The sequence below is a fragment of the Penicillium alfredii genome (genome assembly GCF_028826965.1).
Source record: "Penicillium alfredii strain IBT 34128 chromosome Unknown utg000004l_segment0_segment0, whole genome shotgun sequence".
NCBI lineage: Eukaryota > Fungi > Ascomycota > Eurotiomycetes > Eurotiales > Aspergillaceae > Penicillium > Penicillium alfredii.
In genome coordinates, this window is record NW_026622701.1 from 4,180,262 (window position 1) to 4,205,259 (window position 24,998).

General features: G+C 50.7%; 9 protein-coding genes across 9 annotated transcripts; 5 read left to right on the top strand and 4 right to left on the bottom strand.

The window, feature by feature from the left end:
* Positions 1-1,245: 1,245 nt before the first annotated feature.
* Positions 1,246-3,152, top strand: NUU61_003263 (ATP-binding protein; the record flags this gene model as incomplete). Its single annotated transcript, XM_056653845.1, has 5 exons — positions 1,246-1,532; positions 1,583-1,955; positions 2,004-2,244; positions 2,303-2,643; positions 2,706-3,152. 5 exons carry the CDS (start codon positions 1,246-1,248, stop codon positions 3,150-3,152), a joined length of 1,689 nt encoding a protein of 562 aa, XP_056514912.1.
* Positions 3,153-3,382: 230 nt separating this feature from the next.
* Positions 3,383-4,510, top strand: NUU61_003264 (uncharacterized protein; the record flags this gene model as incomplete). Its single annotated transcript, XM_056653846.1, has 2 exons — positions 3,383-3,689; positions 3,774-4,510. The coding sequence occupies 2 exons, from the start codon at positions 3,383-3,385 to the stop codon at positions 4,508-4,510; spliced, it is 1,044 nt and encodes a 347-aa protein (XP_056514913.1).
* A 394-nt stretch (positions 4,511-4,904) lies between these two features.
* On the bottom strand, positions 4,905-5,956 carry NUU61_003265 (RTA1 domain-containing protein; the record flags this gene model as incomplete). The annotated part of the gene is made up of 2 exons (XM_056653847.1): positions 4,905-5,515; positions 5,608-5,956. The coding sequence occupies 2 exons, from the start codon at positions 5,954-5,956 to the stop codon at positions 4,905-4,907; spliced, it is 960 nt and encodes a 319-aa protein (XP_056514914.1).
* A 1,148-nt stretch (positions 5,957-7,104) lies between these two features.
* NUU61_003266 (short-chain dehydrogenase) lies at positions 7,105-8,187 on the top strand (the record flags this gene model as incomplete). The annotated part of the gene is made up of 4 exons (XM_056653848.1): positions 7,105-7,195; positions 7,260-7,370; positions 7,474-7,796; positions 7,864-8,187. The coding sequence occupies 4 exons, from the start codon at positions 7,105-7,107 to the stop codon at positions 8,185-8,187; spliced, it is 849 nt and encodes a 282-aa protein (XP_056514915.1).
* A 175-nt stretch (positions 8,188-8,362) lies between these two features.
* Positions 8,363-11,244, bottom strand: NUU61_003267 (putative phosphoketolase; the record flags this gene model as incomplete). The annotated part of the gene is made up of 8 exons (XM_056653849.1): positions 8,363-8,400; positions 8,471-9,295; positions 9,360-9,987; positions 10,057-10,366; positions 10,417-10,569; positions 10,633-10,867; positions 10,943-11,017; positions 11,082-11,244. 8 exons carry the CDS (start codon positions 11,242-11,244, stop codon positions 8,363-8,365), a joined length of 2,427 nt encoding a protein of 808 aa, XP_056514916.1.
* A 313-nt stretch (positions 11,245-11,557) lies between these two features.
* Positions 11,558-13,203, top strand: NUU61_003268 (uncharacterized protein; the record flags this gene model as incomplete). Its single annotated transcript, XM_056653850.1, has 6 exons — positions 11,558-11,934; positions 12,027-12,341; positions 12,398-12,460; positions 12,529-12,601; positions 12,689-13,075; positions 13,165-13,203. The coding sequence occupies 6 exons, from the start codon at positions 11,558-11,560 to the stop codon at positions 13,201-13,203; spliced, it is 1,254 nt and encodes a 417-aa protein (XP_056514917.1).
* A 6,970-nt stretch (positions 13,204-20,173) lies between these two features.
* Positions 20,174-20,812, top strand: NUU61_003269 (phosphotransferase enzyme family protein; the record flags this gene model as incomplete). Its single annotated transcript, XM_056653851.1, has 2 exons — positions 20,174-20,606; positions 20,676-20,812. The coding sequence occupies 2 exons, from the start codon at positions 20,174-20,176 to the stop codon at positions 20,810-20,812; spliced, it is 570 nt and encodes a 189-aa protein (XP_056514918.1).
* A 577-nt stretch (positions 20,813-21,389) lies between these two features.
* On the bottom strand, positions 21,390-22,404 carry NUU61_003270 (3-methyl-2-oxobutanoate hydroxymethyltransferase; the record flags this gene model as incomplete). The annotated part of the gene is made up of 2 exons (XM_056653852.1): positions 21,390-22,013; positions 22,138-22,404. The coding sequence occupies 2 exons, from the start codon at positions 22,402-22,404 to the stop codon at positions 21,390-21,392; spliced, it is 891 nt and encodes a 296-aa protein (XP_056514919.1).
* A 745-nt stretch (positions 22,405-23,149) lies between these two features.
* On the bottom strand, positions 23,150-24,681 carry NUU61_003271 (MFS general substrate transporter; the record flags this gene model as incomplete). Its single annotated transcript, XM_056653853.1, has 4 exons — positions 23,150-23,317; positions 23,388-23,826; positions 23,882-24,136; positions 24,191-24,681. The coding sequence occupies 4 exons, from the start codon at positions 24,679-24,681 to the stop codon at positions 23,150-23,152; spliced, it is 1,353 nt and encodes a 450-aa protein (XP_056514920.1).
* Positions 24,682-24,998: the final 317 nt, after the last annotated feature.

The window sequence follows — 24,998 nt, forward strand, 5'->3', positions numbered from 1 at the left end:
AAAGGAATTTGCTATGGTACAATGAGGGCAATTGAACACCAAAAGACAAAAAACCCCGTACCCCAAAGAGATAAAATGCAAAAAGAAAGGGAATTCGAAACGAGAAAGTCGCGGTGGAACGGGGAAATCGGGCAAGAGAAAATTTCGCGGGTGAATATCCTCGGAAGCGCTCGGGCGGTGGGTTCGGGGAAGCCACCGCGGAGAGAGAGCCCGGTGCTCCACATCCAGGACAATTTGCAGGGAGACAGGTCTCTGGGAACTGGCATATTCGCGGGTCTGGCATATTCATCAGTTTTCATATGTCCAGTCCTAGGCCACACTTATCTATGCTATCTCCGCTTGCCGAACAAGTATGTATGGACGAGAATGGGTATACAAAAGCATACAAGAATCAATGAGAATTCAAGTATGTGTCCAAATGGAACAGACTTATGAATTGAATTGTACTTCATTTTCTTCCGTAATACATTTTGGATCTTTTTGATACTTCAGAACTAGATCTTGATGTATATAGTCAGGCATCACCACCTTCAATTACACCCAGAAAAAGTAGCAATAAACCGGACAAGCTAGTTGAACTAATTGACTGCTCTCGTTGATCCATTTGACTAGTTTTTGGGTGTAGTCGAAAATGATTCTGCTTCAAGATATATTTGACACATGGAGACGTGACATAGCATAGTTTGGGATGTCCATGGATGGTAAATTGTTCAATGTTACAAGTTCTACATACTACCAAAAATCTGAAACCCAAATAGAAACACGATCAGTCCATCTCCCTCACCGTTTAATTCTTAAACATGGTTAGAAAATATCTGCCAAGTGGACGTGTTGTATAGTCGACTCAGTGCCCGATTCCACCGCCCGCGCTGAGGCTGGGGGCTCCACCCTTCAACTCAGCCACAATCTTCCTTCTCAACTTCACTTCTCTGTATACCCTCAGTCTCTCATTATATCTCTCTTTTGTGTCCTTTGCCTTCTTGTTCATTATTCCTTCTCACTGATACATTCATTTCCCCCCTACGAATCATCCCTAGGTGGCGTGGCTTTGCATTGAGCAGCGGCTGTACAAGTCGAGTAGTACACTCTTTTTACCATTCCTCTTTTATCAGATCAGCCTTGATCTGCAGATCCACGTGGTGTTTTTGACTTTCTGAGCGAGGTATTTTTGCTCAGACACCGTGTCTGGGCAAAGGGCGTGATACACTGATACACCGTGTACCAACGCCAAGCGACAAAATCGAGATGCTATGGAACCGACTGGCACAACCCCTGAGGTCGTGCGTTGTCCGACAGGGCCTGTCAAGGCCACTCGGCTATAACAACCGAACTGTACTTTCCATGCCCAAGCGGTTCAATTCTAGCAATCCCCAAAGTACCGGCCAATTCACCCCGGACCCAACGGACCAGAATGATCCAGACGAGGACAAGGGCCGGAGTCGCGGCAGCGATTCAGATCCGAACTTCAAATCTACGATTCTGAAGATGCTCGAAACTGCAGCTACTACGGCAGCTTCAATTGCCATCCTAGGGTAAGATTTCGTCGCGATGGCACGAGAAATACAGCTAACCTTGCCCACAGGGCGGCGGGCTATTCGTACCACCGGTACTACAAGTACTTGATTTTGTACAAGATGGACAACGCATTTAACCCCGGTGATCCCGCCTTGGAGGTTGCGGGCGTCGTGTCCGGAAAGCAGCATTACCGCCATGAGGAGCCCTGGGTCGTCCGGGATGAGCAACACCTGATCGACGATATCGTTTCGGGGCGCGTCGGCGGCCACTACTATCTCATGATCGGCGAGAAGGGCACGGGAAAGACATCCATGCTTCTGGAAGGGATGCGCAAGATCAATGGGCTCGGCTGTGCCATGTTTGAAGCGCACGCCGACCTCGAGATTTTCCGGATCCGACTGGGAAAGGCGCTGGACTTTGAATTCCACGAAGAGTATGCCGTTTTCAGTGTCAATATATCCAAATGAAGCGCTAACTGGTATACACAGCTACATTGGAAGCCTTTTAGTATTCGCGGCCCGCGAGATACTACGGCCTTGTTGGACATCGAACGGGCCTTCAACAAGCTGGAGAAGGTGGCGATGGCCAGAAGACGCGGCGGCTCGCCGCCATTGGTACTGATCGTCAATAGCGCTCACCTGGTTCGAGATGACCATGACGGACAGGATCTGCTGGAGATGATCCAGCAGCGGGCCGAACAATGGGCCGCGAGCGGTTTGGTCACGACCAGTGAGTTATGGAAAACCATTCAGCCGAACACCGCTGACCACAGCGCCATAAAATGAAGTTCTCAACAGCGACGACTATTGGGTATATGAACGCTTGAAACGCTATGCGGAGCGGATGGAAATCATCCCTGTAACAGATCTGCCCAAAGACAAGGCGATGGCTGCCCTGAAAAAATATCGCAATCAATTCTGGAACGAGAACCTTTCGTCCTCGACTCTCGAGGATGTCTACAACAAAGTGGGCGGCCGCCTGTCTTACTTGAACCGAGTTGCCAAGTCCAACGATGTCGCGAAGACCTGCGATGAGATCTGCCAGGCAGAGAAAACATGGTTGCTCAACAAGTGCTGGATCCTTGGCAAGGAGATGGACGACGACGTGATGGATCAGCAAAAGTATTCTGTGAGTGGTTTCCATACTCCCCCGAACATCACCAGAGCACCGTACTAACAAACACAATACAGTCTGCTGCGATGGTCCTGGCGAAGGCTCTGGTAGACCTCGAAAATAAAAACCAAAAGAGCTACGATCCAGAAAGAGGGCATATTCTACCCCAGATCCCGCTCCACGAAGCGCGTGAGATCATGACTCGCGCCGATTTCATCCAGGCCTACGACCACGAGAACATCTTCACCATTGACTCACGGGCCATGGTGCGAGCTGACTCGGTGCCCATGCAGCATGCATTCCGGGAGATCTGCTCTAGACCCGGATTCGACAAGCACTTGGAGGGTACATTGGAGCGCATCGGAGATATCGAGAGCCTTGGTCGCACTCGCGAGCTGACCATCAAGGACCTCTGGGACCAAGGCAAGTACCGGGTCGTTGTGCGGGACAACAAGGGACGCGAGAGCGGGACAGTGGAATTTGCTGTCGCCGAGCGAGAGAATAACGAAGACTACGAGGATTAGAGGAGTGGGTCAATTGGTTGTATATTATGATGGAGCCTCGTAGAAATGGCATTTCTTCAATTCTTGTATTCTCGCGTCGTGACATCATCACACGCTCACCGCAAACAACATTCCACCTTCCAGCTCTTTTTCTTTTTCTCTTTTTTTTTTTTTTTTTTCAGCTTTGCTCAAGCCAAACCCGTACAGCTGTGCAATTTTCAAATACGTCCCGTTTGATCTCGCGACCGAGGATGCCTCCGAAAAAGAAAACTACGTCGGGCAATGGCAGCGCGCAGCCCGCACGCGATCAGCTCAAGGCGGCGGTGATGGCCCCTGCGCTGACGTCTCGACTGGCACACATCCCCTCGCCCGCCCGCTTTGTGCTGGTAGTCTTCGGCAGCCTCCTTGCCAGCTCGGTTTTTTTCACGCTCACATCCAGCTTGACGCGTGGTGACCTCGGACTGGTCAGCAAGCACCTAGAGGAGTGGTGGGAAGTGGTGGGGTTGATAGCTTGGAGGGCCGTGGAGATCGGCTTGGTTTGGAGCTTGGGATTCGACGGTAGGCTCTTCCCCCTTGCCTTGAGATCGAGGCTCTGCAGATTCATTGGAGAGATACCGAGAACTAATTCGAGTTGCTGCGCAGGCCGTGATGTGGCATCGTTCTTGTTCCTGACCCATCTGCCCACATACTCGCTCCTGTCATTTTTCTACGGTGTGCGCCCCTCCTCGGCATTAGTGTCCTACACGATCACAGTCGCCTCGTCCGCCGTGCCGTTCATCTTCCTGCGCCGGCCCGCATCAGTCCACGATCTCTCCCATGCCGCCACCGACGCGGTCGCCAACCGGTCCATTCTGCAAGATCGGTTGACCACGATCTACACGACTCTCGCCGCAACCTCCATCTTCACCGTCGTGCTGTATGCCAGCTACGCAAGCTGGCTACCGGCACAACTTGTCGTGCACTTTGAGAGCATCCCCGATATCAGTGCCGCCCATGCCGGACCGGCAGGCCTGCCTGTGCTCTTTCTGACGCTCGTCCCTGCTGGCTGGGCCGTGCGCGACTTCTTGTTCGTGAGCTCTGCAGGCAACTCGACTGGTGCTGCTGAACCGACGCCACCGCCGACGCCTCATGAGGGCGAGTACTTGATTGTGGGCCTCTACCACAAATCCTGGGGCCAGTTGTCGAAGAAGACGCGCGTTCTCGTATCTCGGACGGCGGTTCTTACCACCGCGGTGCTGCTCAATACCATCGTACAGGTGGCGGGTACTATTCGCAGTGTCTCGGTCGAAGGCGCCTCTGCCTGGGGAGCCGTCTGGGCTGTCGCAACGCTGACTGTGGGGGCTACCTTTGGATGGATTGAAGCTGTGGATGGTGTATAAATCTGTAATATCCCAAGCGAGGTGTTATGGAAAGGGTGTTGACGGATTCCTCTGCTGTTTGATTGTGGGTTTGAGGTGGAGTTCCCTCTACTTTGTTGATTGTGTTCTGTTGATTATTTTGGGGCCTGCTTTCAACTGCGTTTTCTTGTGTTCTGTTTGAAACCACATCGATTACCCTTACGCTGGTGTTTCGTTTTTCGGATCCGGTACCTTAGTATATGCGTCGAGTACACAATGTTAATTACAAGTCTATGGCCATTAACGCTAAATGATCGAAAGGCCACCACGCCCAAGTATGTGCATGGGCTTCCAAAAAGACGTGAATACAGGTGTCTATGAAGCAAAACATGCACAGATGAAGTAAAAATATGCCAAATCCAAGACAGAAAAAGAATCAAAGCTGGGAAGAAGAGACACCATTCGTCTCCTCCCCATCCGCCGAAGAAGTAATATCCCTCTTCTCACCAACCGACTCACTGCTGGGCAACAGCCAACCAGGATGCAAAACATTGAAGATAGCAACAGCAACAACCATCATGGCGCCATCAAGACCAATAAAGTACGACTCATGGGTAATCAAATACCCGGTCCAGCCCTGCGACAGCTCAATAGTACGGTAGATGCTCCGAATATAGATGCAGACGATGGAGAGCAGCATAGCAGCGAAGAGCGGCACCACAGACCCAGACAGCCTCTGTAGCAGCTGGTGGCGCATCGAGCGGCGGATGAAGTCGGCAGCGCACAGCACAAAGATGGTAATCGAGAACAGCTGGAACACGATCCCCGCGACCATTACGTCGGTGCCGGGCTTCGTGTTGCCGTTGACTTTGTTGGACTCGCCCGAGGCCATGCCGCCACCGATGGCTTGCACGACCAGCGAGATCACGTCGCAGGTGCAGAAGATCCAGAGGTACAGGCTTGGTTTCAGGATGGAGGATTCGCGGCCGAGGATTTGGATGAAACGGCCCAGGAGGACGTAGATACCCGCTGTGAAGAAGGTTGGGGCTGTGACGGTGTTAGTTAGGGTTACGGCGGCAACCTTATTCTTTTATCTCTCTCTCTCTCTCTCTCTCTGTGTGTGTTCACCGTCAACTCACCGATAATCAGCGTCGAGATCTGCATCAGAAATGCATTTGAATTATACGGGCATTTTGACGACCATGTTCGTCCGGCCCATCCCAGCACCTCGACTGTTGCATGTGAGTGAGTGATAATTCTCGTCGATGGGGTCGGCCAGAGGGTATGCCACTCACCCATCGCCCCGATACTAAACACGCTGCACCACCATGTGCGTTTCCAGCAGAATTGCGCCGTGTGGAGGATCATCGACAGTCCGAACAGCGTGCAAAAGGCAATGCCCGCACCCAGCGTGGGGACATATCCATAAGACACGGACACGCCCGGGTATAAGGGCTTACAGCCCATTCCGAGCTCTTGTTTGGACATCATCTTGATTTGGCGGTTTGCTTTTATAGACGGAGATGTCTAGATTGAAATAAAATTGGGAAAGAAACGGAGGTCGAGGGGTAGTCTTCGTAGGGATCGACAGATAGGAAACGTGGGTGATGGCGAGAGATGCGGATAGTTATTAAAAGATGATAGAAACGAGGAGAATAAAATAAAAAAAAAAAAAAAAGAAAGGAATCAGGCGTCCAGATTAGAAGGAATACTCCAAATTATAAGGCGGGAATGACTGCAGCCCGAAGTATATAAAAAAAGAAAACGAAGGCACGGATAACAAGCTGCACTAACCTCCAAGGAAGACCTTGCGAGGGGGCCACGAGGGTCTTTTAGATCTACAGCGAAGACCTTGGCCATCGGAGGTAACGAAACCCGACCGGTCCATTCTGACTCGGGGATAACTACATAGAATGGAACACCGGCCGAGACTTAGCAAGAAAGAATAAGGCAAAAAAAAAAAAAGGCAATAATTGGTTGGCAGTGGATCGGGACCAGAATATTCTGCCCTATGGAAGATAGCATTAAGCACAGAAAGCAACAGAAGCATGATAATTCCTTCATGGCTCCAATATTGTGAATGTTGTGATGGACATGACTCGTCGGCAAAAATCTGATCGGGCCGACTGCTCGCGCTCTCGCAAGACTAGCCTGTTATGGTTTAGCGCAGGAAATATGCCAAGCAACGGGATTCGGGTGTTTGGCTTGCTTTACGCGCTCTTCTATTCTTGTTCTACAGAACTTACTACATGCTGGAGGTGTTGATATCACGGCCCCTCGTCCCCAGATTGCTCCCTCGCGGGCTGTCTTTACGTCCCTTGTATACTTCAAGGCTGAGATGCATATCATTCTGTCATGATTTTCATGGATATGATGAGTATATCCATAGATCTATCCATGGAGTCTCCCCTGCATGAGACTCATCATCTGAACTAACTTCCATATTCCAGAGCTGTTGGATGGACTATTTATTGGTATGCAAGTGGCTCTGGCCCCAAACACGCGCGATCCCAAGAATGTGTCCATCTCGGTAAATATAGGCAGCTCGCTCGCCGGCATTTGGCATACATTCATCATTATCATCATTATCATCAATTTCTAACCACGTGAGACTCACTTTCATATCCTTCCTAACTATGGCCGACCGAAGAGACATCAAACCCCGTCTCGGTGGCCCAGAGATGACTACCGCGCAGCTATTCCGGCTAGACGGCCGCACCGTGCTGAGTGAGCCTTCTTCTTCCTCCGACCATCGCACAGCCACTTATCTCTGACCCGGATCCTTTCGCAGTCAGCGGTGGAGCAGGCGACCTGGGCCTGGCAGTGGCGGAGAGCGTGCTGGAAACCGGGGGCGACGTGGTATGCCTCGATCTGCGGGAGACGCCGCCCGCCGAGCCATGGGGTATGTAACGAAGCAACAATGATTCATTCCCGTCTACCAAGGCGTGGATGCAGCAAAAGACACCAAAAGGACAAACTTTGTTTACCCGCATGAAACCATCCAGCCCGTCTCGAGTCCCTCGCCGCCCAGCACGGCACCCAAATCGCCTACCACCAAGCCGACGTCACCGACGCCGACCGTATCAGCGCTGTCTTCGCGGGTCTACGCCGTCTGCGGTACCCGCTGCGTGGCGTGGTCGCCTGCGCGGGCATCGGCAATAGCACGTCGGCGGTCAACTTTGACGTCGCCAAGTTCCGGCGCACGCTAGATGTGAATCTCACGGGGACATTCTTGGTCGCGCAGGCGGCTGCGCGCGAGATGCGCCGGCATGGGCAGAGTGGGAGTATGGTGTTGGTTGCGAGTATGGCGGGATCTGTGGCGATGAGGGTAAGGATGGCAGACACACAGAGAGAGGGATCCCGCTAATCAAGGTATACTGCCGTGTGGTACATAGGGCTCCGACGTCGCCGACTACGAATCGTCCAAAGCTGCCACTATTGGACTTGGTCGTTCGCTCGCCAAGGAGTGGAGCAGCCAGGCTGGATTCCCGCTGATTCGCGTCAACACCCTCAGTCCAGGATACATCAAGACAGGGATGCTCAACCCGATGCTGCGGGCTTTCCCGGACGCCGAGAAGAATATAGCCGATTTGAACATGATGAACCGGCTGTCGTTTGCCGACGAGTACCGAGCGCCGGCGGTATTTCTGCTCGCCGATGGCAGTGGGTTTATGACCGGGGCGGATTTGAAGGTCGATGGGGGACACACGGCCTGGTGATTTTCTTGGAATTTGATGGTTTACTTGGCTGCAACGTGGAATTGAATCTCATTGATTTATATCTACAGATTTTTTTTCAGAACAAAAAGATCATTGAAAGACGTGCTCGAATAAACGCCTTGGCTTTCCTCCATTCCTCCAATTCTGTGCCCATTGATGGATGAATTCCTGCAAATTAGTCGAACTTGGGCATGGCATACATGTCATCGGGATCTGAAAGACAAGTCAGCATGTCACTACTCTCCCATGACAGACATACAGACAGGAGCCGGGGGCAACTAACCCTTGTGAGTGTCGATAATATACTTCCTCGTCTTGACGATATCATGATCCATCTCCGTGGCCAGCTCATGCTGCCGCACCTGAACCTTCTCATTACGCCTCGCAGCCCCTCGAAGAGCCGCCTTGGCCACATGGAAGCGCGAGGTGCGGTTGGCGAGCATCATATCGAAGGGGGTGGTGGTACTACCCTCCTCCATGTACCCGGCAATAGAGATCCGGTCCAGACGCGGGCGACACCAGAGCAAGCCCTGCAGCTCAGTTGGGTAGCCATGGTAATTGAAGTGGATGGGCCTGTCGGCCGTAAAGAGGTTATCAAAGGCCTCGGTCGACAACGCGTGCGGATGCACGCCCTCGTTCTCGAGGATCATCAGGTCCGTGACGTTGATGACGCGCACACGCAGCGCCGGGATGCGCCGCCGTAGAAGCGCTGCTGCCTCGATTACCTCGAACATCACCTCGACGCCGATCCCCACCAGCACCACGTCTGGGTTCAGTCCTTCGTCCGTGCTGCAGAACTTCCATACCGATGCCCCTGCGCGGCAGTGGTTCTCTGCTTCTTGGGGGTCAGGTACACTGGCGTGGGCTGCTTCGAGCCCACCATTAGGTTGACGTAGTTCTTGGACTTGAGGCAGTGGTGCACCGTTGTCAGGAAGGTATTGGCGTCTGGTGGCAGGTACACGCGTGCGGCGGTTGGTTTGAGCTTCAGCACGGCACCGATGAACGACGGGTTCTGGTGCGAGAATCCGTTGTGTTCCTGCCGTGTCCAGGTGCTTGTTTCGATGTAGTTGATGCTGCTGATGCCGCAGTGCCATGTTGTTTCTTGAGCCTGCATCAAAGTCAAGGTGAGTACACCCCGTGGGGACAGCCAAACATCCTGACACAATAACAACAGCTTACCATCTTAATGAACTTAGCATACTGCACCATCATCGTATGGATAATCCCCAGGAAACTCTCATACGACGGAAAGATACCCACCCGGCCCGTCAGAGTATACCCCTGCATAAAGCCCTGGCACATATGCTCGCTCAGCACCTCGATGACCCGGCCGCCGCGTGCATTAGCAAACTCATCCCACTGAAAGTTACGGCCAGTTTGATCAAACACAGCATCAAGCTTATTGCTCTCCAGCTCGTCCGGAGAGAACAACCGCACGCTGTGCGGGTTCAGCACAAAGACCTCGTTGATCAGCTTGCCGATGGCCTGCATGGCGCTCTCCTTCTGGCCCTTTTGCACGCCGAACATCTTCCAGTCCGGGAGCTTGGGCGCGATATAGCTGCCGTGGACCTCGATGCGCTGGCCCAGTTTCTTGGCGTTGTCGGCCGGGATCACGGTCTTGATCTCGTCGATGATGTCACCGTCCCGTGTGAAGAGCTCGCCTGGTTTGTAGTCTGCCAGCCATTTCTGGAGCAGGTCTAGGTGGTCCTTGTCGGTTTTGGCTTTGGGCAATGGGACTTGGTGCGAGTGGAACGAGCCTTCGATGAATTGGCCGTGGAGCTGTCTTGGGCCGGACCATCCCTTTTAGCAGATAAGTTAACCTGCTGATACGAATGTGTACATTATAAATCCAAGAAAGAAAGAGCTTACCTTAGGAGTGCGCAAAATAAGCATCGGCCATCTCGGCTTGAGGATAGGCCTCCCAGCCCGAGCAGCCGCCTGAATCTTCCGGATCTCTTCCACAGCCCAGACCATGGAGCAGTGAAGATCGGTATCGATATCATTGAGATCCTCGACAAAGCGGACCTGGTACCCATAGCCGCTGAACAGAGCCAGCAGCTCCTTCTGGTCCATGCATCCGAAGATGGTGCGCTCGCTGATCTTGAATCCATTCAGATGCAGTATGGGCAGGACGGCACCAGATTCCTTGGGGTCGATATATTTGATTGCATGCCAGGACCTGTCTGTTGTCAGAATGCCGCTCGAATGATCATAATCTGATACACCCACGTTGCAGTCGGGCCGCTCTCGGCTTCCCCGTCGCCAACTACACAGGTAACAATCAGATTCGGGTTGTCCATCACGGCACCGAAGGATACCGAGAGGGCGTAGCCCAGTTCTCCGCCCTCGTGGATGGCGCCGGGGGTTTCAGCATTGATGTGACTGAAAAAAAGTGTCAGTTTGAATGATAAAGATCACAGTGTTGAAGTGAATAGAATGAATGACCTGGGAAAACCAGCAGTAGTGCTAAACGTTGAAATCAGCCGGTGCAGTCCGCTGTTGTCGCGCGAGTACTGGGGATAGAATTTCTCCAGTGAGCCTTCCAGCCACAGCGCGGCCAGAATCGCCGGCGCACCGTGGCCTGGGCCGACGACATAGAGCATGTCGAGATCCATCGTCCGGATGAGATAGTTTAAATGGGAATAGACCAAGATGAGGCCGGGACATGTTCCCCAGTGGCCTTGCAAGGATGTGGTATGAGTTCATGGCCTGTTATGTATATGACTTGGAATGTTAAATATGGGACGCGACACACCGAGCAATCGAGGCTTAACATCATCGAAAGTCAAATCTCTCTCCAGGCGTGTATTGTCTTGCAAGAAAATCATTGCTGGGAGGTGTCTTAGTTTCATGATTCCCAAATATGTTTCTAGAGATGAACTATAGCTTCTCACCCGCAGCAATGTAAGCAGCCGCGCGCCGGTACTTGAACAGACCATCGCATGCCTTGGGATCCAGCGTCTCGTGAGACAGCTTGATGCTCAGTTTCTCTAGACCATCGGGCAGATGCGACGGTAATGGCTGCGGATTCGGCCGGTCGATGACTTCGCCGGGCATAGTTGGCGGGTGATAATAGCTTGGCGGGGAGGTAGTGTAGAAGGGAAAAGATTTCAAAAAAATTCAAGGTAAAGTGATAAGGGAAAAAAAAAATACTCAAGTGAAAGGACAAATACTTGCCTGCCGGATCATGCCATCCAGCTTGGGCTGTTGAATCCAACCTGTTTCGCCCGTCGGCGACGTCACCCGTCAACATCCTGACATCATCAACGACAGTCGACACAGCGCTTCTATTCGACGTGGTTTGTTAATTACAATGGCTTTTACTTTTATGTTCAAGTAAATAGCAACTGCTGAACACTCCATATCCATCATGGCCAAGTCCATTCTGGCCGTCAATGCCGGCTCGTCGTCTGTTAAAATCACCTTTTATACATTCGACAACCCACCCAAGACAATTGCCGACGCACAGGTATCAGGGATCACGGCACCGCCTTCGATGCTGAAGTATCAGCGGGGAGCCTCGAAACACAAGGAGGAGCTGAAGGAGCAGCTGAACACGCCGCAGGGCGCATTCAAGTACCTCCTGCAGCGCTGTTTCAACGACCCCGAGCTATCGGAGGTCGCCAGTGACAAAGATCTGTCGTATATCTGCCACCGAGTCGTTCACGGCGGCGACTATCACGAAGCGGTGGAAATCACCGACGAGACAGTTCATCATTTGGAAGCATTAGAGGACCTTGCGCCGCTGTATGTGGAAGTGATGTTTATACATTGACAATACCTACCTTCGCTAGTCGTGGGCTATCGGGATGCTTCACTGACACCATTCTCGAACTTAGGCACAACTTTTCCGCGCTGGAAATTATCCGTCTTTGCAGATCAGAGTTGCCTAAAGTCAAGAGCGTCACGTTCTTCGACACGGCGTTCCATCGGACCCTGCCCGCCTACGTCAAGACGTACCCCATCGACCAGGAGGTCGCCAAGGCCAACGGGCTGCGCAAGTATGGGTTCCATGGGATCAGCTACTCGTTTATTCTACGGTCCGTGGCCGAGTTCTTGGGAAAGCCGCAAGACAAAACCAATTTGATTGCCATGCATATCGGGAGCGGAGCTTCGGTTTGTGCCATCAAGGAAGGCAAATCAATTGACACTTCGTATGTCCTAACCATTCAAATATCAAATTCGAAGTCAGGACTGATGATATGGCTAGTATGGGGCTCACTCCCTTGGCCGGACTGCCTGGTGCTACACGCAGCGGCGACATTGATCCCTCGTGAGTGTATCTGCCATATCCTTGCAGTATATCATAGATATAGTTGCTTACTTGGATCATGTTGTTAGTCTAGTCTTCCACTATACCAACGAAGCCAGCAATCTGAGCCCGAGCAGCACCAAAGAAATGCACATCAGCACGGTAATCACCTAAGCCCACAGCCCATTGACTTTGGCGAAACAAAAAAAAAAAAAAACTAATCAATCTGTATCTCTGCTCCCTCCCCAGGCCGAAGAAATCCTAAACAAGAAATCCGGCTGGAAAGCCCTAACCGGCACGACAGACTTTAGCGAAATCGCCGTGGAAAAGCCCCCCTCAGCAGGCCACCAGCTCGCCTTCGACATCCTGGTCGACCGCATGCTGGGGTATATCGGCAACTACTACGCCAAGTTGGGTGGGCAGGTCGACGGGCTGGTGTTTGCCGGCGGCATTGGCGAGAAAAGTGCACTATTGCGCCGGATATTGGCGGAGAAGTGTGCGTGTTTTGGCATGGCGATCGACTCGGTGGCTAACGACAAGGGGCCGGACGAGAACCAGACTGTGAAGGATATCTCCAAGGGAGAAGGAGGAGGCGGCAAGGGGCCGCGGGTGCTTATTTGTCAGACCAATGAGCAGGTGGGTTTTTTTTTTTTTTTTTTTTTTTGTACAGACTCGAAAGCATGAATGTCACGGTTGTATAGGCTGATTTGATTGATTCCTCACAGTTCGAAATGGCGTATCACTGCGTTTGTGCGCGGTCTTGAGTATTCCGCGGGGGAGACACAAACATACAAAGAATGGAGTCGATGCTGTCAAATTAACTACATGTATGTACAGTAGTGTCTGTACATATTTGAAATTAGGTCGGATGTGACAGATTGGCATTCTCCAGCCTCGGGAAATAAACAGTGGCTGGGGGTGACAGGTATACTGTTGAATTGGTGGGCAGTTCACGCCATGTCATTCTTCGGGGAGAAAGGGCCGGGTCCTGCATTCCAATAATGCAGCCATTTTTTTTTTTGCAGATTGAAATCTGCCGAGGATTCGGAGTTCCCCGTACATATGTATAACAGTGGTTCTATGGATACATCCGGGAAGTCAAGAGAAAGAAGAGACAGGATGTATGTGATGTATCCAATCCACCGTGTCGGAGTCGATAGCTTGCATCGGGGGGAAGCCAGTTCCACGGTCCTCCCTTCCGTTTCCCAGGGGTTAGGGTTGAAGGCCGAGCGCAAATAATAATAATCAATCTAATTCTAAGAACATGCATCGCGATCGGGGATCGCCCGGGGCAGCTGTGAGATCGCGATGCCCGAACCATGGTAGAGGGAGAGATGATCTGCAGACTAGCAAGCTCCCGCTGCATATTCTCAGTGTTTGTCTCTGTCTGAATGTATGTATTGACTGCATCAAAGACAAAAAGACAATTGCATCCTGCAGCAAATCGATCGGTCGATGCAAGTCAAGTCCAGTCAAATGACGGCGTATACATCCGAGAAATGAGGACGGACAAAGTCGCAGCGATCGACATGGTGCATAATACCCACAGCTGTTTCTTTCATTTTGTTGGGCTGTGTGTCATATTCCCAAACATGCCTTCCCGAGTCACTGGGCGAACGACAGGATCTCCTTCCCAGGGGCTCCCAACCTCACAGCTTTCGGGGCACATCATCTCCACTGCCGGGCGTTAGTCTGACAGGGAATAGCTCCCGTTCGAGCTCCAGTGGTGGCGGATGCCTGGTTGAGGATCCCGTCGGGTCCTATGCAGAGAGAGAGAGTGCCCAGTGGGTCATCGCCCTCCCTTCGCCCATGAAAGTGTAACTGCATTGCACTGTGGCTTGATCCATCTGTAAGAATTATCATCAGCATCTGCCCCCGTGCTTCAGAATAAGCTGCGTCACATCTCGGACACTGATAGATACTGATAGATACTGATGGAGGGGGCGATCAAGTCCGCGCAAAAGTACCAGTCAGGGGGAAAGCGAGAACGGGAAAAAAGAAAAAGAAAAAAAGAAAAAAAAGGCCGATCGATCCCGACACAGTGGATGTCGGGCCGTGGAGCATTGGCGATCGTCATCTTTCTCCTGGCAGCTGCGAGTTTAGTTGAGAAATCGGGTCGAGCTGGCAAACCCACCGGGGGGTTTCCTAGGAAGCATTCCGGCTGGCTCGTTCAGCATCTGCTATCAGGTTATTGTCGCTATTCCATGGGTCCTCTTGCGTCTTGGATTTTCTCGGGACCCAAAGCCCTGGAGACCCTAAAAATAAAAAAACATAAAAATAAAAAAAAGGGGGGGGCGCGACGAGGCTGTCTCTTCGTCATCAAGTCTACATTTCCACCTTCCTACAGTAGTTACGGGTGGTTCCAGACCTCAGAGTCGTGGATCATGCGAGTTCCAGAATCTCGGGTAAATGCATAGAAACTGCTTCTTATGTAGCTAGAAGCTGATTCTTCTAGAGTCTCTCGGCTGGCGGGATACCGGAATACTTTGGGCTAAGTGGACTCTATCCTACCTAAAACCTTGGAAGTAAGCAGAGACAAGGTGTATGACCTTCCAGAAACTTTCCTTGTCTGGAACAAACTCAAGGAAATGGTTGAAAATCCACCAAGATCGCCCGGGTTTACTTCCGCGGTCCTAGTGCGCCGTGCTTGATTCGGCCCTGCCCTGTCATAAAATTTTTATGATTTGATTTCATTTGAGTACCTTGTTGAAAGGACAGAGTAGCCCGAATAGTCATCAGCAAAAAAAAGTGCTTAGTGATCGCCATAGAATCTATTTTCTATTCCAGCATAGACGTCGAGTCAGGGACTTACCCCTGGGATGCAATGCAATCGACCAGATCAAAGCGGGTCATCTTTCGCGACACCGTTTTTTGCGAGTCTCTCTCCCCTGTCTCTGCGAGCGCCACTCCGTAAGCGCGCTGCATCGGATGTAGGCGCACGGGTAGCGGGAATGCGATGCGATCTGATGTATATCGGACGGGAATTGCGAAACGCGGTGTCGAATCGACCGATTTGGGATGTGTAGAGAGAGAGAGAGAGGGAACCAAGACGGGAGACGTTCCAGAAAGCAAATGATAGAAATGGTAGATGCTGTTGTACCGCGGTTCAAGCGACGGAGCATCCCGAGCCTGTTTTCCAGCCGAAGAACTAATGCATCAAGCCGCCTGGGAGAGAGAGGAACACATCAACTGGTGGCGAACTCATTGATCCAACAGGAGAACTATTTCAGCCAGGAACCAGCACCTTGGGATTTTCTTTTTTCTTCGCCGTTATGCCCCAAGGAATCCTGATTCCTGCGCCCATGTGAAATCCAAATCCCACATACTATCTGCCCCAACCGGGAAAGAAAAAAGAAAGGGGCCAAAGTGAATCATAGCCGGAAAGACTAGGGCCGTTTAAGTTGCCGATAGAGAATGGTCGCCAGCCAAAGTGTTCTCCCGTTTCTAGCGCCATTCTAGCTGTAATGGAAAACGGGGGCCCTTCCCGAGGTGATGGAGCTGGGTTAGCTAGGGGGGTCCCACCGAACGAAAAGGAAGCTGGTTGTTCCCCGATTGAAATCGTATTTGCTCTATTATTTGTGGCCTGTATTTCCCGCGAAAGTGGCCCACGGGAAGTGATCATCGATTCTGTTTCCCAAACGTAGTATTACCCTGCCGGGTGGGTGTGAGTGTGAGTGTCCAGGAAACGAACGCCACCAGAGTTTGGACGGGCTGAGAGTAGCTGAACGACTTTTGTTTTTCTCCTATAAAATGCGAAACACGATCAGTGTCAGGAACCGACATCGCGGAATCTCGCGCGCGGTTTCTTGCCGGGGCGTTCGTTGTCGGAGGGTCATCTGTAGATCGTTAGGCATCGACCACGAGGCGCGTAAGACAAAGATGTCGTGTCTTCTCAAACTTTCCCTCTCAAACTTCTTGGTACGACGCCCAATGTCTTTCAGGCCCCGCGGGAAAGGCTGAAACCAGCTGAGAAGCCCGTTGGGCAGGGGGGTAAAACACATGGGTAAGAAAGTCAGCGACCGAGGCGTCCCGGCAGAGAGATGGAGTAAGAAGTCCTCCGAACTCCAGTGTGACAACAGCTGTACCCTGAACTACTGAGGGATACCAATATGGATACAATATGGGGGTGGAGCCCTGCACTTGTGGACGGAGAAAGAAGGAGTTCCAGAATGTTTCGATAGACATTACGCCGATTTACAGTATACATGCCTGGGTACTTTCGGACCCAAGCCCCCGGGAAAACTAGAAAGGCTAGAAGACCAAAAGAATGCTCCTACGTAATCAATACGGAGGGAAACCATCTCTTCCGTAAAATGAATATGGGGGCTTTTTGGCCCTGACTGGGTGATAGTGCCCCGGGGGACCCACTCCACCACCCCCCTTATGATGAATGGATCCCTAACCGAATCATTGGGAAAGCCGTGATCTTGATTCAAACACGGCGTCTCGCTCCCAACGTGGTTGGCGCCAAAGGGGGGGATCAGCCATCATGAACGATTGGATTTGTTCTGATAGGTGTGACAGATTGAGGAGATGAAGTATGGTAAAGAAGATGGGCTAGAACAAGACTCCCGAAACCTCGCTGAATTTTGCGACTGGTCTTACAAAAAAAAAAAAAAAAAAGAGGACAGTGTTGGCTGGGGGATGATAGCTCTACTATACAGTAAGTACAGTATCATGTCAGCCCCTGGTTTTAGGGTTAGTAAATGGAGCCCAACCACGCGAGAGGTCTACGGATGGATCCGTTTCTGTGCCTAGCTGCGGCTCCCCTGACTCCACTGTAAAGGCTGGAGAATTACTAGCTATGTAATATATGAGTTGGAGCTCTCAGACCTGATACATATTCGTACTTTGTCCTGATTTTTCTTTTTCTCAAGTAGATGCATCGACGAACCACTTGTGATGGATCCAAGAGTGGAAAATTGGGCATTTTGGATTGATTGCAAAAACCAGCCCCGATCGCCCTGGCGCTACTGCAACACTACTGACTTAAGACGGACGTTGGAGACCGCAGAAAGGGGGCTTCCTGTTCCCCGGGACGGGAGAGCCGCTTGCTAAACAAAGAAAATTATGGAGAATCCGTGGATGGTAATTTGGATTTATTTGATTTTATTTTCAGAAATTAAATAAAATAATAATAAATCAGAATAAAAAAAAAACGAAGATCATCTTAGCCTCTCTCCGAATCCTATATCTACGCAATCGCCCCCCTTCGATCGTAAGCGGATTTTGTTATTTAATTCCCTACTCTCAACATACTTGACTACGTTGAATCCTCCCTTCGACTTGCCCCCTACCGAAACTTCCCCTTCTTTCTCCCTTCTCCCTTGCGATTGCTTTTTTGTCCCGGATCGACCGGACTCACTTCCGCGGCACTTCTCCTTTCCTCCCAGGGCCTCCCTTGCCGGCCGTAGCTTTTTCGCAATCCCTCGCCGTTTTTCTTGGTTCAGATCACGATTTCATGGATCCGGTGCTGCAGCCACCCTCGCGCTTAGCCTGAATATTCTCGCTTTATTGTCTTGAGAGACATCCGGTTCGCGATCCGCAATTAAAAAGCAACGAGCGGCAACCCGACCTGCAAAAGAAAAAAAAAACATCCACCAATTTACTTCTCTTCGGCCCCTCTGTCGTCACATTCCTGCCCTACGATCTGTTGGCGCCCGCATTGTTCCAGCAGTCATCCTTGAAAAAGGATCGCCTTTCCCGATCTCGACTGCATCTTACATCCGCGCCATCCTTGTCTATAACTTTTTTTTATTCGTTTTATTGTTTCTTCGGGGGGTGGATTGGGAGTTCGTTTGTCTGGTGCTCGAATCCCTGAATTTCAAAAGAAAAAAAAAGTATATAAACCGTTCGCGGGCTTTGGTGTTTACCTGGTAAGTTCCTCATCTCATTCTTAACCCTGCGCGTCGCATTCGCATTCGAATTCGCCAGAGCATCTTTATTTTGTTATATCTTTGTCTCTATATCTCTTCCAGTCTCTAATCATGACTTCCAACGCAGACCTCAATATGATTCTCCGAGACTTGTCGGCTTGCAACATGGGCCGAGGCGCCTACGACACGACAGGCGTCAAGAAGCCCGGCGCACCTCCGCCACCACCACAATAAAACGATTCGCGCGGATACCCTTGAATGTTGTTGCTTTGTATTGTCTCTGCGGGGAAAAAACGGTTATTATCTGGCGCCCATTGTGGCTGGAGTTTGACGCATCTGCGTTTCGGAGTTTACTCTCTTTCGGTGAGTTACACTTTACATATGGTTCTTTCTTAGCGACCAGCAGCTAACTCATTCCCAGATATCCATGGATCTGTAACACTATCTCTTTTGTTCTTTCGGTCTTTACATCTTTTTTTTGATCTCTCCGCCACTGGCTTTGCGCGACATTATACCCTTTTTAATCCTGTTCGACCTCGATTTCGGATTCCAGCGTGGATACCTTTTTTTGACCTTGTTTCGACTACTCTTTCGATGCCTCGACTTACTTGACTTGGCTTCTAATTCCGGGCCCTCGACTCTTTTTCTCCCCTCACCTCAACATCTCTCTCTGCCTGAACTTCACCCCCGACATGACTCAACCGAGAGCTCACGGCTCGACTTTTCAAAAGTGTCTTTCCCGTTTTCTTTTTCCTGTCATTTCTGTGTTTGTCTCTTTGTTTTTCCTTTCCTTTTCTTTTTATTTGACTCTTGACTTTACGGCGTTGGGCATAGACGGGACGGATCTTGTTATATGGGATTGCATGGGCTGATACCAGAGGAACCTAGACCTTCGACCTCGCGGTCAATAGTATGTTTTGTCTGCTTTTTTTTTTCTTTTCTTGCTTATTTTGCCAGCACGCGCGCTTGTACTTGTACTTTTTTCTATGGGGATGTTCATGCTTGTATCATATCTTTGCACTTTACCCAATGTCAGCGCCTGCCAGCTTGCAATCTTTTTAGAAACCTCTTACGCTCGAGCCTCTCGGTTATGGTTAAGTCCTTAATCTTAAAAACAACATGTAGATGTAATATTTAGGCTATATGATGTATGCAGTGAATAAGTAACTGCCTAGATAAGGATCCATGGATGTAAATGTCCAGATGGAGAAGTTGTTGCACCTAGTTGTCGGGTTGTGCACGCGCCTGACGCACTGCATGCGCGATGTCTCGAGCGTCGGGCCGATTTGCTTGCCGACTACCGCCGAGACAGGAACGGTCGGTCCTGTTGCTGATGCCCGGGCCATGGGGCCGAGACCAGGGGTATATATAGGTGGTTGATCTTGGGTGGGCTTATTGGATATACTATCTGGGTAGGTCTAGATTCCATTGTATACCCGTGTCATTGAGTTGGGAACCTGTCTTTGCTGTTGTTTAACAATTGCGGGACTATCTATAGATGCTATTTTATGTTTTATTTGATGTTTTATTTGATGTTTTATTTGATGTTTTATTTTATGTTTTATTTTACTGTCTACATACTCCTTGACTATGGCCTAGACATGATCTATAGGATATAGCTGTTTTAGAAATATGATTAGCAGCGATGCATCTTAACTACAGGGGGATACCTTTCTTGATATGTGATTTGACGACTTGCACTGGAGCATGCATTAATCCGAATCCGAATCAGCTGAACCCCTATTTTCTCTTCCACGAAAGAAGAGCCCCAAACTAGCCTGATCCACTTCAAGAGCCTGGGTGTTCATGGTTTCATACCGTATATAGTTCATCTCTAAGAGGACCATTAGTGTGCACGATGGAAGTCTTCCCCGAGTCCAGTTTCTTCCAAACGAACAAAGAAATTGCGCTCCCTACGCCGGCCAAAATTAGGGCCATCAACGAGGCGTCGGGTGATTTTAAGAAAAACTATTTCGAGCGAGCGGCACCTGTTACTATCCCGTCATTGGGTCTATTTGTCAAATACGGACGTGGTATATCAATTGTCGAGGCAAAAACGCAAAGAATGGTCCACAATACATTGAAAGATGTAGTGCCCATTCCCGAAGTCTTTGGCTGGGCCGAAGACAAAGGCCAAGTTTTTATCTACATGGCTCTGATCGAAGGTGATACTTTGATGAAGAGATGGGATGGTCTGAACGACGATGAGAGACACAACATTTCCCTCGAGCTGAAATATATGGTTCAGCAATGGAGAGGTCTCCAACCGGATACATCCGAATCTTATATTGGTAAGAACACTTTGATACAACAGCTTTATTAAATAAATCAACTATATATCTAACCAGCAGCTATATTAGGCAGCCTTGATAATGCTCCACTCCAGGACAATTTCTTCTTTAGCCACCCCGAGTGTGCAGGTCCTTGGAGAGGAGCAGATGCCATGAAGCAATTCCAAAGTACCCGTGGGATCGAAGCCAGAAGCGAAGCACAATGACCTTCTACCTCCGAATATCATGCTTTCTCCTGGTCCAAGCCCAAAAGTGGCAGCGATTATCGACTGGGTCCTAATCGGGATGGTATCCTACCTATTGGGAGTGGTGCAAAGCACGGTGGCTTTATCTGGCCGAAGAGGCCTTTGATCGGGGCTTACTGGATGAATGGCGTGAAAGGTATTTGCCTATTTTTCTTGACCGGGCGGATGATGAGACCGAGTATCATCCCTGGATCTGGTTTGTATTGTCCAAGGGAATTTGAATAACATACTTCTTGGTTACGGAGCGAGGAGCCCAGAGTTTGACAAAGTGCATTTGAATTGTGTTGATAACTGCATTGGACTTAAATTTCAGCTATATGGGAAAGTTTTCTCTGTTTTGTGCAGCGAGCTCCAAATTCATCTACTTTAGTTTTGAACCATTGGGGTTTAATGGTTGAAAACACCCCAGATTTTCATGCTTTTTATACAGACAATACAATAGATGTATATATGGGTCGCTTTAATTGTAACCATAATATGTACTACTTAAAAAGCCTCCTCCGAGTTTGGTATGGATATCAGGTTTACCTTTTCAAGGTTATTTCTTCACAGAAATGTCATCAACAACACCCTGGAACTCCGCCAACGCTTCTTTGCTAATGGGATACGTATGACCAGGCGACGGAAAAGCCCGATCCTTCACCTCGCGGCGATACTCCTCGATACCTCGCTGCGCCTCACCCCAAACATCGGCATAAGTCTTCACAAACTTGGGCGTGAACCTGCCCGGCGGAAAATTGCCCGTCATGTCAACCTGCACTAATACCTGACCGGAGCACTCAGCCCCAGACCCGATCCCAATCGTGGGAACGCGAAGCTTCTGAGTGACAATGGCAGCCACTTCCGGAGGCACTGCCTCGATGAGGACCATAAATGCGCCGGCTTCTTGCGCGGCCAAGGCATCTTGCAGGACTTTGACGGCGCCCGTGACAGACTTCCCCTGCACTCTGAAACCGCCGATGGAATGCTGCCGCTGCGGCGTCAGCCCTATATGGGCTATGACGGGGATGCCGATCTGGGTGATTTTTTGGATGGTGGGTGCCATTTCCTGTCCGCCTTCTAGCTTGACGGCTTTCATGCCGCCTTCTTTCACCATGCGGATGGCGGACTGGACTGCCTGCTCGGGCGAGCACTCATAAGATCCCATGGGGAGATCTGCCATCTGTGCGGTGCAGCAGTTAGTTAAGTTGATCATATCCAAGTTGGTTCGATCATATCATTCTGGGATGGTTTCCCCGGAATGTCGCGGATAAAGGGGGAAGGGAAAAACACCACTCGCAACTCACCGTAAAAGCACTCTTAACAGCGCGCGACACACTCCGACAATGGACCAGCATTTCATCCATGGTCACCTCGTTCGTGTCCTCCATCCCCATCGCCACCATGGCCAGGCTGTCGCCCACCAGCACGATCTCCATCCCAGCTGCATCGGCGACATGTCCGCTGGGGAAATCGTGCGCCGTGAGTACGCTGATCGGCTCGCCCTTTTCATACAGACTTCGCAGCGTTTGCGTCGTTACTTTTTTGCGAGATGGCCCATCGGACTTGCCCATCGGCGAGTGCGAACTATGTCTCGCGAGCCAGCTGCCAGCGGGCACATGTGCTCGTTGAACAATGGAGAAATGTGGCTTGGCACATGGCCGTAGACGTGGGAGATAGCCGAGGGCCGATTTCGAACCCATCCTGCGGAGAAAGCAAATTGTAACAGTTGTGAGGATTTGTCGCGTGAGGTTTAACTCAATCAAGTTGGATGCGGTAGGAGATGAAATTGTGAAGAGATAAGAATAAGAGATGAACTTGATCGCTCAAGAATGTTCGAGAGATTCGGTCTTGCAAGAGGTATGTGGAAGTGACAGGAAAGTGCCTATTTGCCGAGTGTTGGCGTTCCATGCCGGACCCAGTGGTCTGGTGAATGCGGCGTACTTCGTAGCATCGTGACGCTGTCGCCAACTGGAGACCCTCTTTGGGTATAACTTCCGTCGGTCCGAATTTCGCAAGTTAAATAAATATTGGGATATAAAACTCGAGGCGATGTCCTCTAAATGCTGATTGTGCGTGAGAGTATCCTCGAGTGCGGGTATTCGCGGGTAGGAAATGGGTGAATACCCAACATCTTCAACTTCATCAGTTACAGCTGCTTCCTGTGGACTGATATTGAGATGGGGGTTTCAATAGCCAGAATATCCAGATAGTGATTGAGCTATAAACAAGTTTTGTCGTTGGGGATCTATGGACGTCTCGATCTATTCCTCTTCTATACTTGCGCCCGAATCCGATATCACACTCAAATGTCACAATCTATAACTTTTTGAACGGTCGCATGTCAGTTTTAAGACGGATGAAGATAGCCATGATAGCTGCAGCCATAGCCATGCCCCCTGCATAGAAGATGGCAGGACGATAGGCGCTAATCCCACTGGCCTCGCCGCCAGATGCATCCAAGATGTACCCTGCGATCGGCGCGCCCTGAAGTTGAGCTGTCAGTATTGATTCCCTGTCTTTTTTTTTTTTTTAAAAAAAAAGTATCCAGACTTACAAGAAGGTAGCCCCCTGCCCAGCCAGTGACAATCATTCCCATGGCAACAGACACTCGGGCAGAGCCAAAGACCGTGCCGACCACGGTAGGCATGGTCGAGAAGAACCCGCCATTCGCCATTCCATTGATAATCACGAACACAATCAGAGGACCAATGGATGTCGAAACCGGCCAGATGATCAGCATGCTCAGAGCACTCAACAACAGAGATGCGAACAACGTGTTCAGCGGCCCGAGGGCATCGCTGCAGAATCCGCACATAAGTCGGCCGAGGGCAGATGAGAAATTGAACGCAGCCACTACTCCTGCGCCGACACTCGATGCCATTCCCATGGTGTCGGTATACAGAGGCAGGAAGAATGGGGGCACGAGGAGCGGGAACGTTGCGATCGCCCCGGCGGCGAAAAGTAGAACGAACCGGGCGTCGTGAAGGAGACGCCTAGAAAGAGATATAGATCAGGTGCTGGTCGGCTGATGGGAAGACAATGACATACCACTCAACCAATGCCGATGGGGGAATGGCGACCCGCTGCTTGATCAAGTATGCCGCCGGCAAGCCGGTAGCCCAGGTGATGAAGCCGAGGATTCTGAATGTCCACGCCGTGCCGACACTGCCCAGAAGCGCATTCAAAATGAAGCTGATGACGGCACCACCAAGTCCGCCGGCGGCATATACGATGCCATTTGCGATGCCGCGTTTAGCCTTGAAGTACTGTGACGGAGTGATGGAAACCACCATAAAGCAGAGACTGCCCTGACCTTAGCACGAGATATACATAGTGGTGAGGGACGAATTGATTTACCTAATACCAATGCCCATCACCACACCAGCCGTCGCAAACAAGCCGCCAATATTCTTGATCGCAAACCCACTGAGAACCTCGCCCAAGCCGAGCAGGAACATGCCCACCATCGCCGATACCCTGGTCCCCAGTTTGCGGATGACTCTTGCATTGAGGATGCCCAGAAACGATATGCAAGCCGGAGCAAGGGAACCGACAAACGCCAACGTGGACGACGTCGATACTCCCTCCTTGACTAGTGCCGCCTGCAGCACCCCCCAGCAGTAGGATGTGCCAATGAACCACCAAGTGACCACGGCACACCCTGAGATGACAACCCAGCCGTAGCCGCCCTCGGGGACTTGGGAATCGGCCAGGAGAGAGGCCTGCATTACATCGTCCGATGGTGGTGCTTGGGATGTGTCAATGGTTGATCTTGCCCCTCTTTCATCGATGCGGTGGACGTCCTGCAGCTCGATGGCTGTGGATGTTGACTGTGGATGGGAGGCCATAGCTCGTCCAGAGGGGGGGGCTCTAGTGTGAGAGGATCTTCAAATGGTTGGTAGAAGAGGGGAGGAATGGGAAGAAAAAGAAAATTCGAAGTATAGCTTCAACCCCAAACCACCCTCGGATATCGTCGGCGACCGGGGAAATGATAGTGGGGCGTACTGACAGTGAACAGAGAATATAAAGTAGAAGAGATAAAATAGAGAAAACACCGAGGTGTTTTCTACACACTGATTGCAAATAAGATGCGCTCAAACCACTACAACTATCACCAGCCTTGGAGCTATTGCTGTCGTCCAAATACACCCGATTTCCAGGGTCG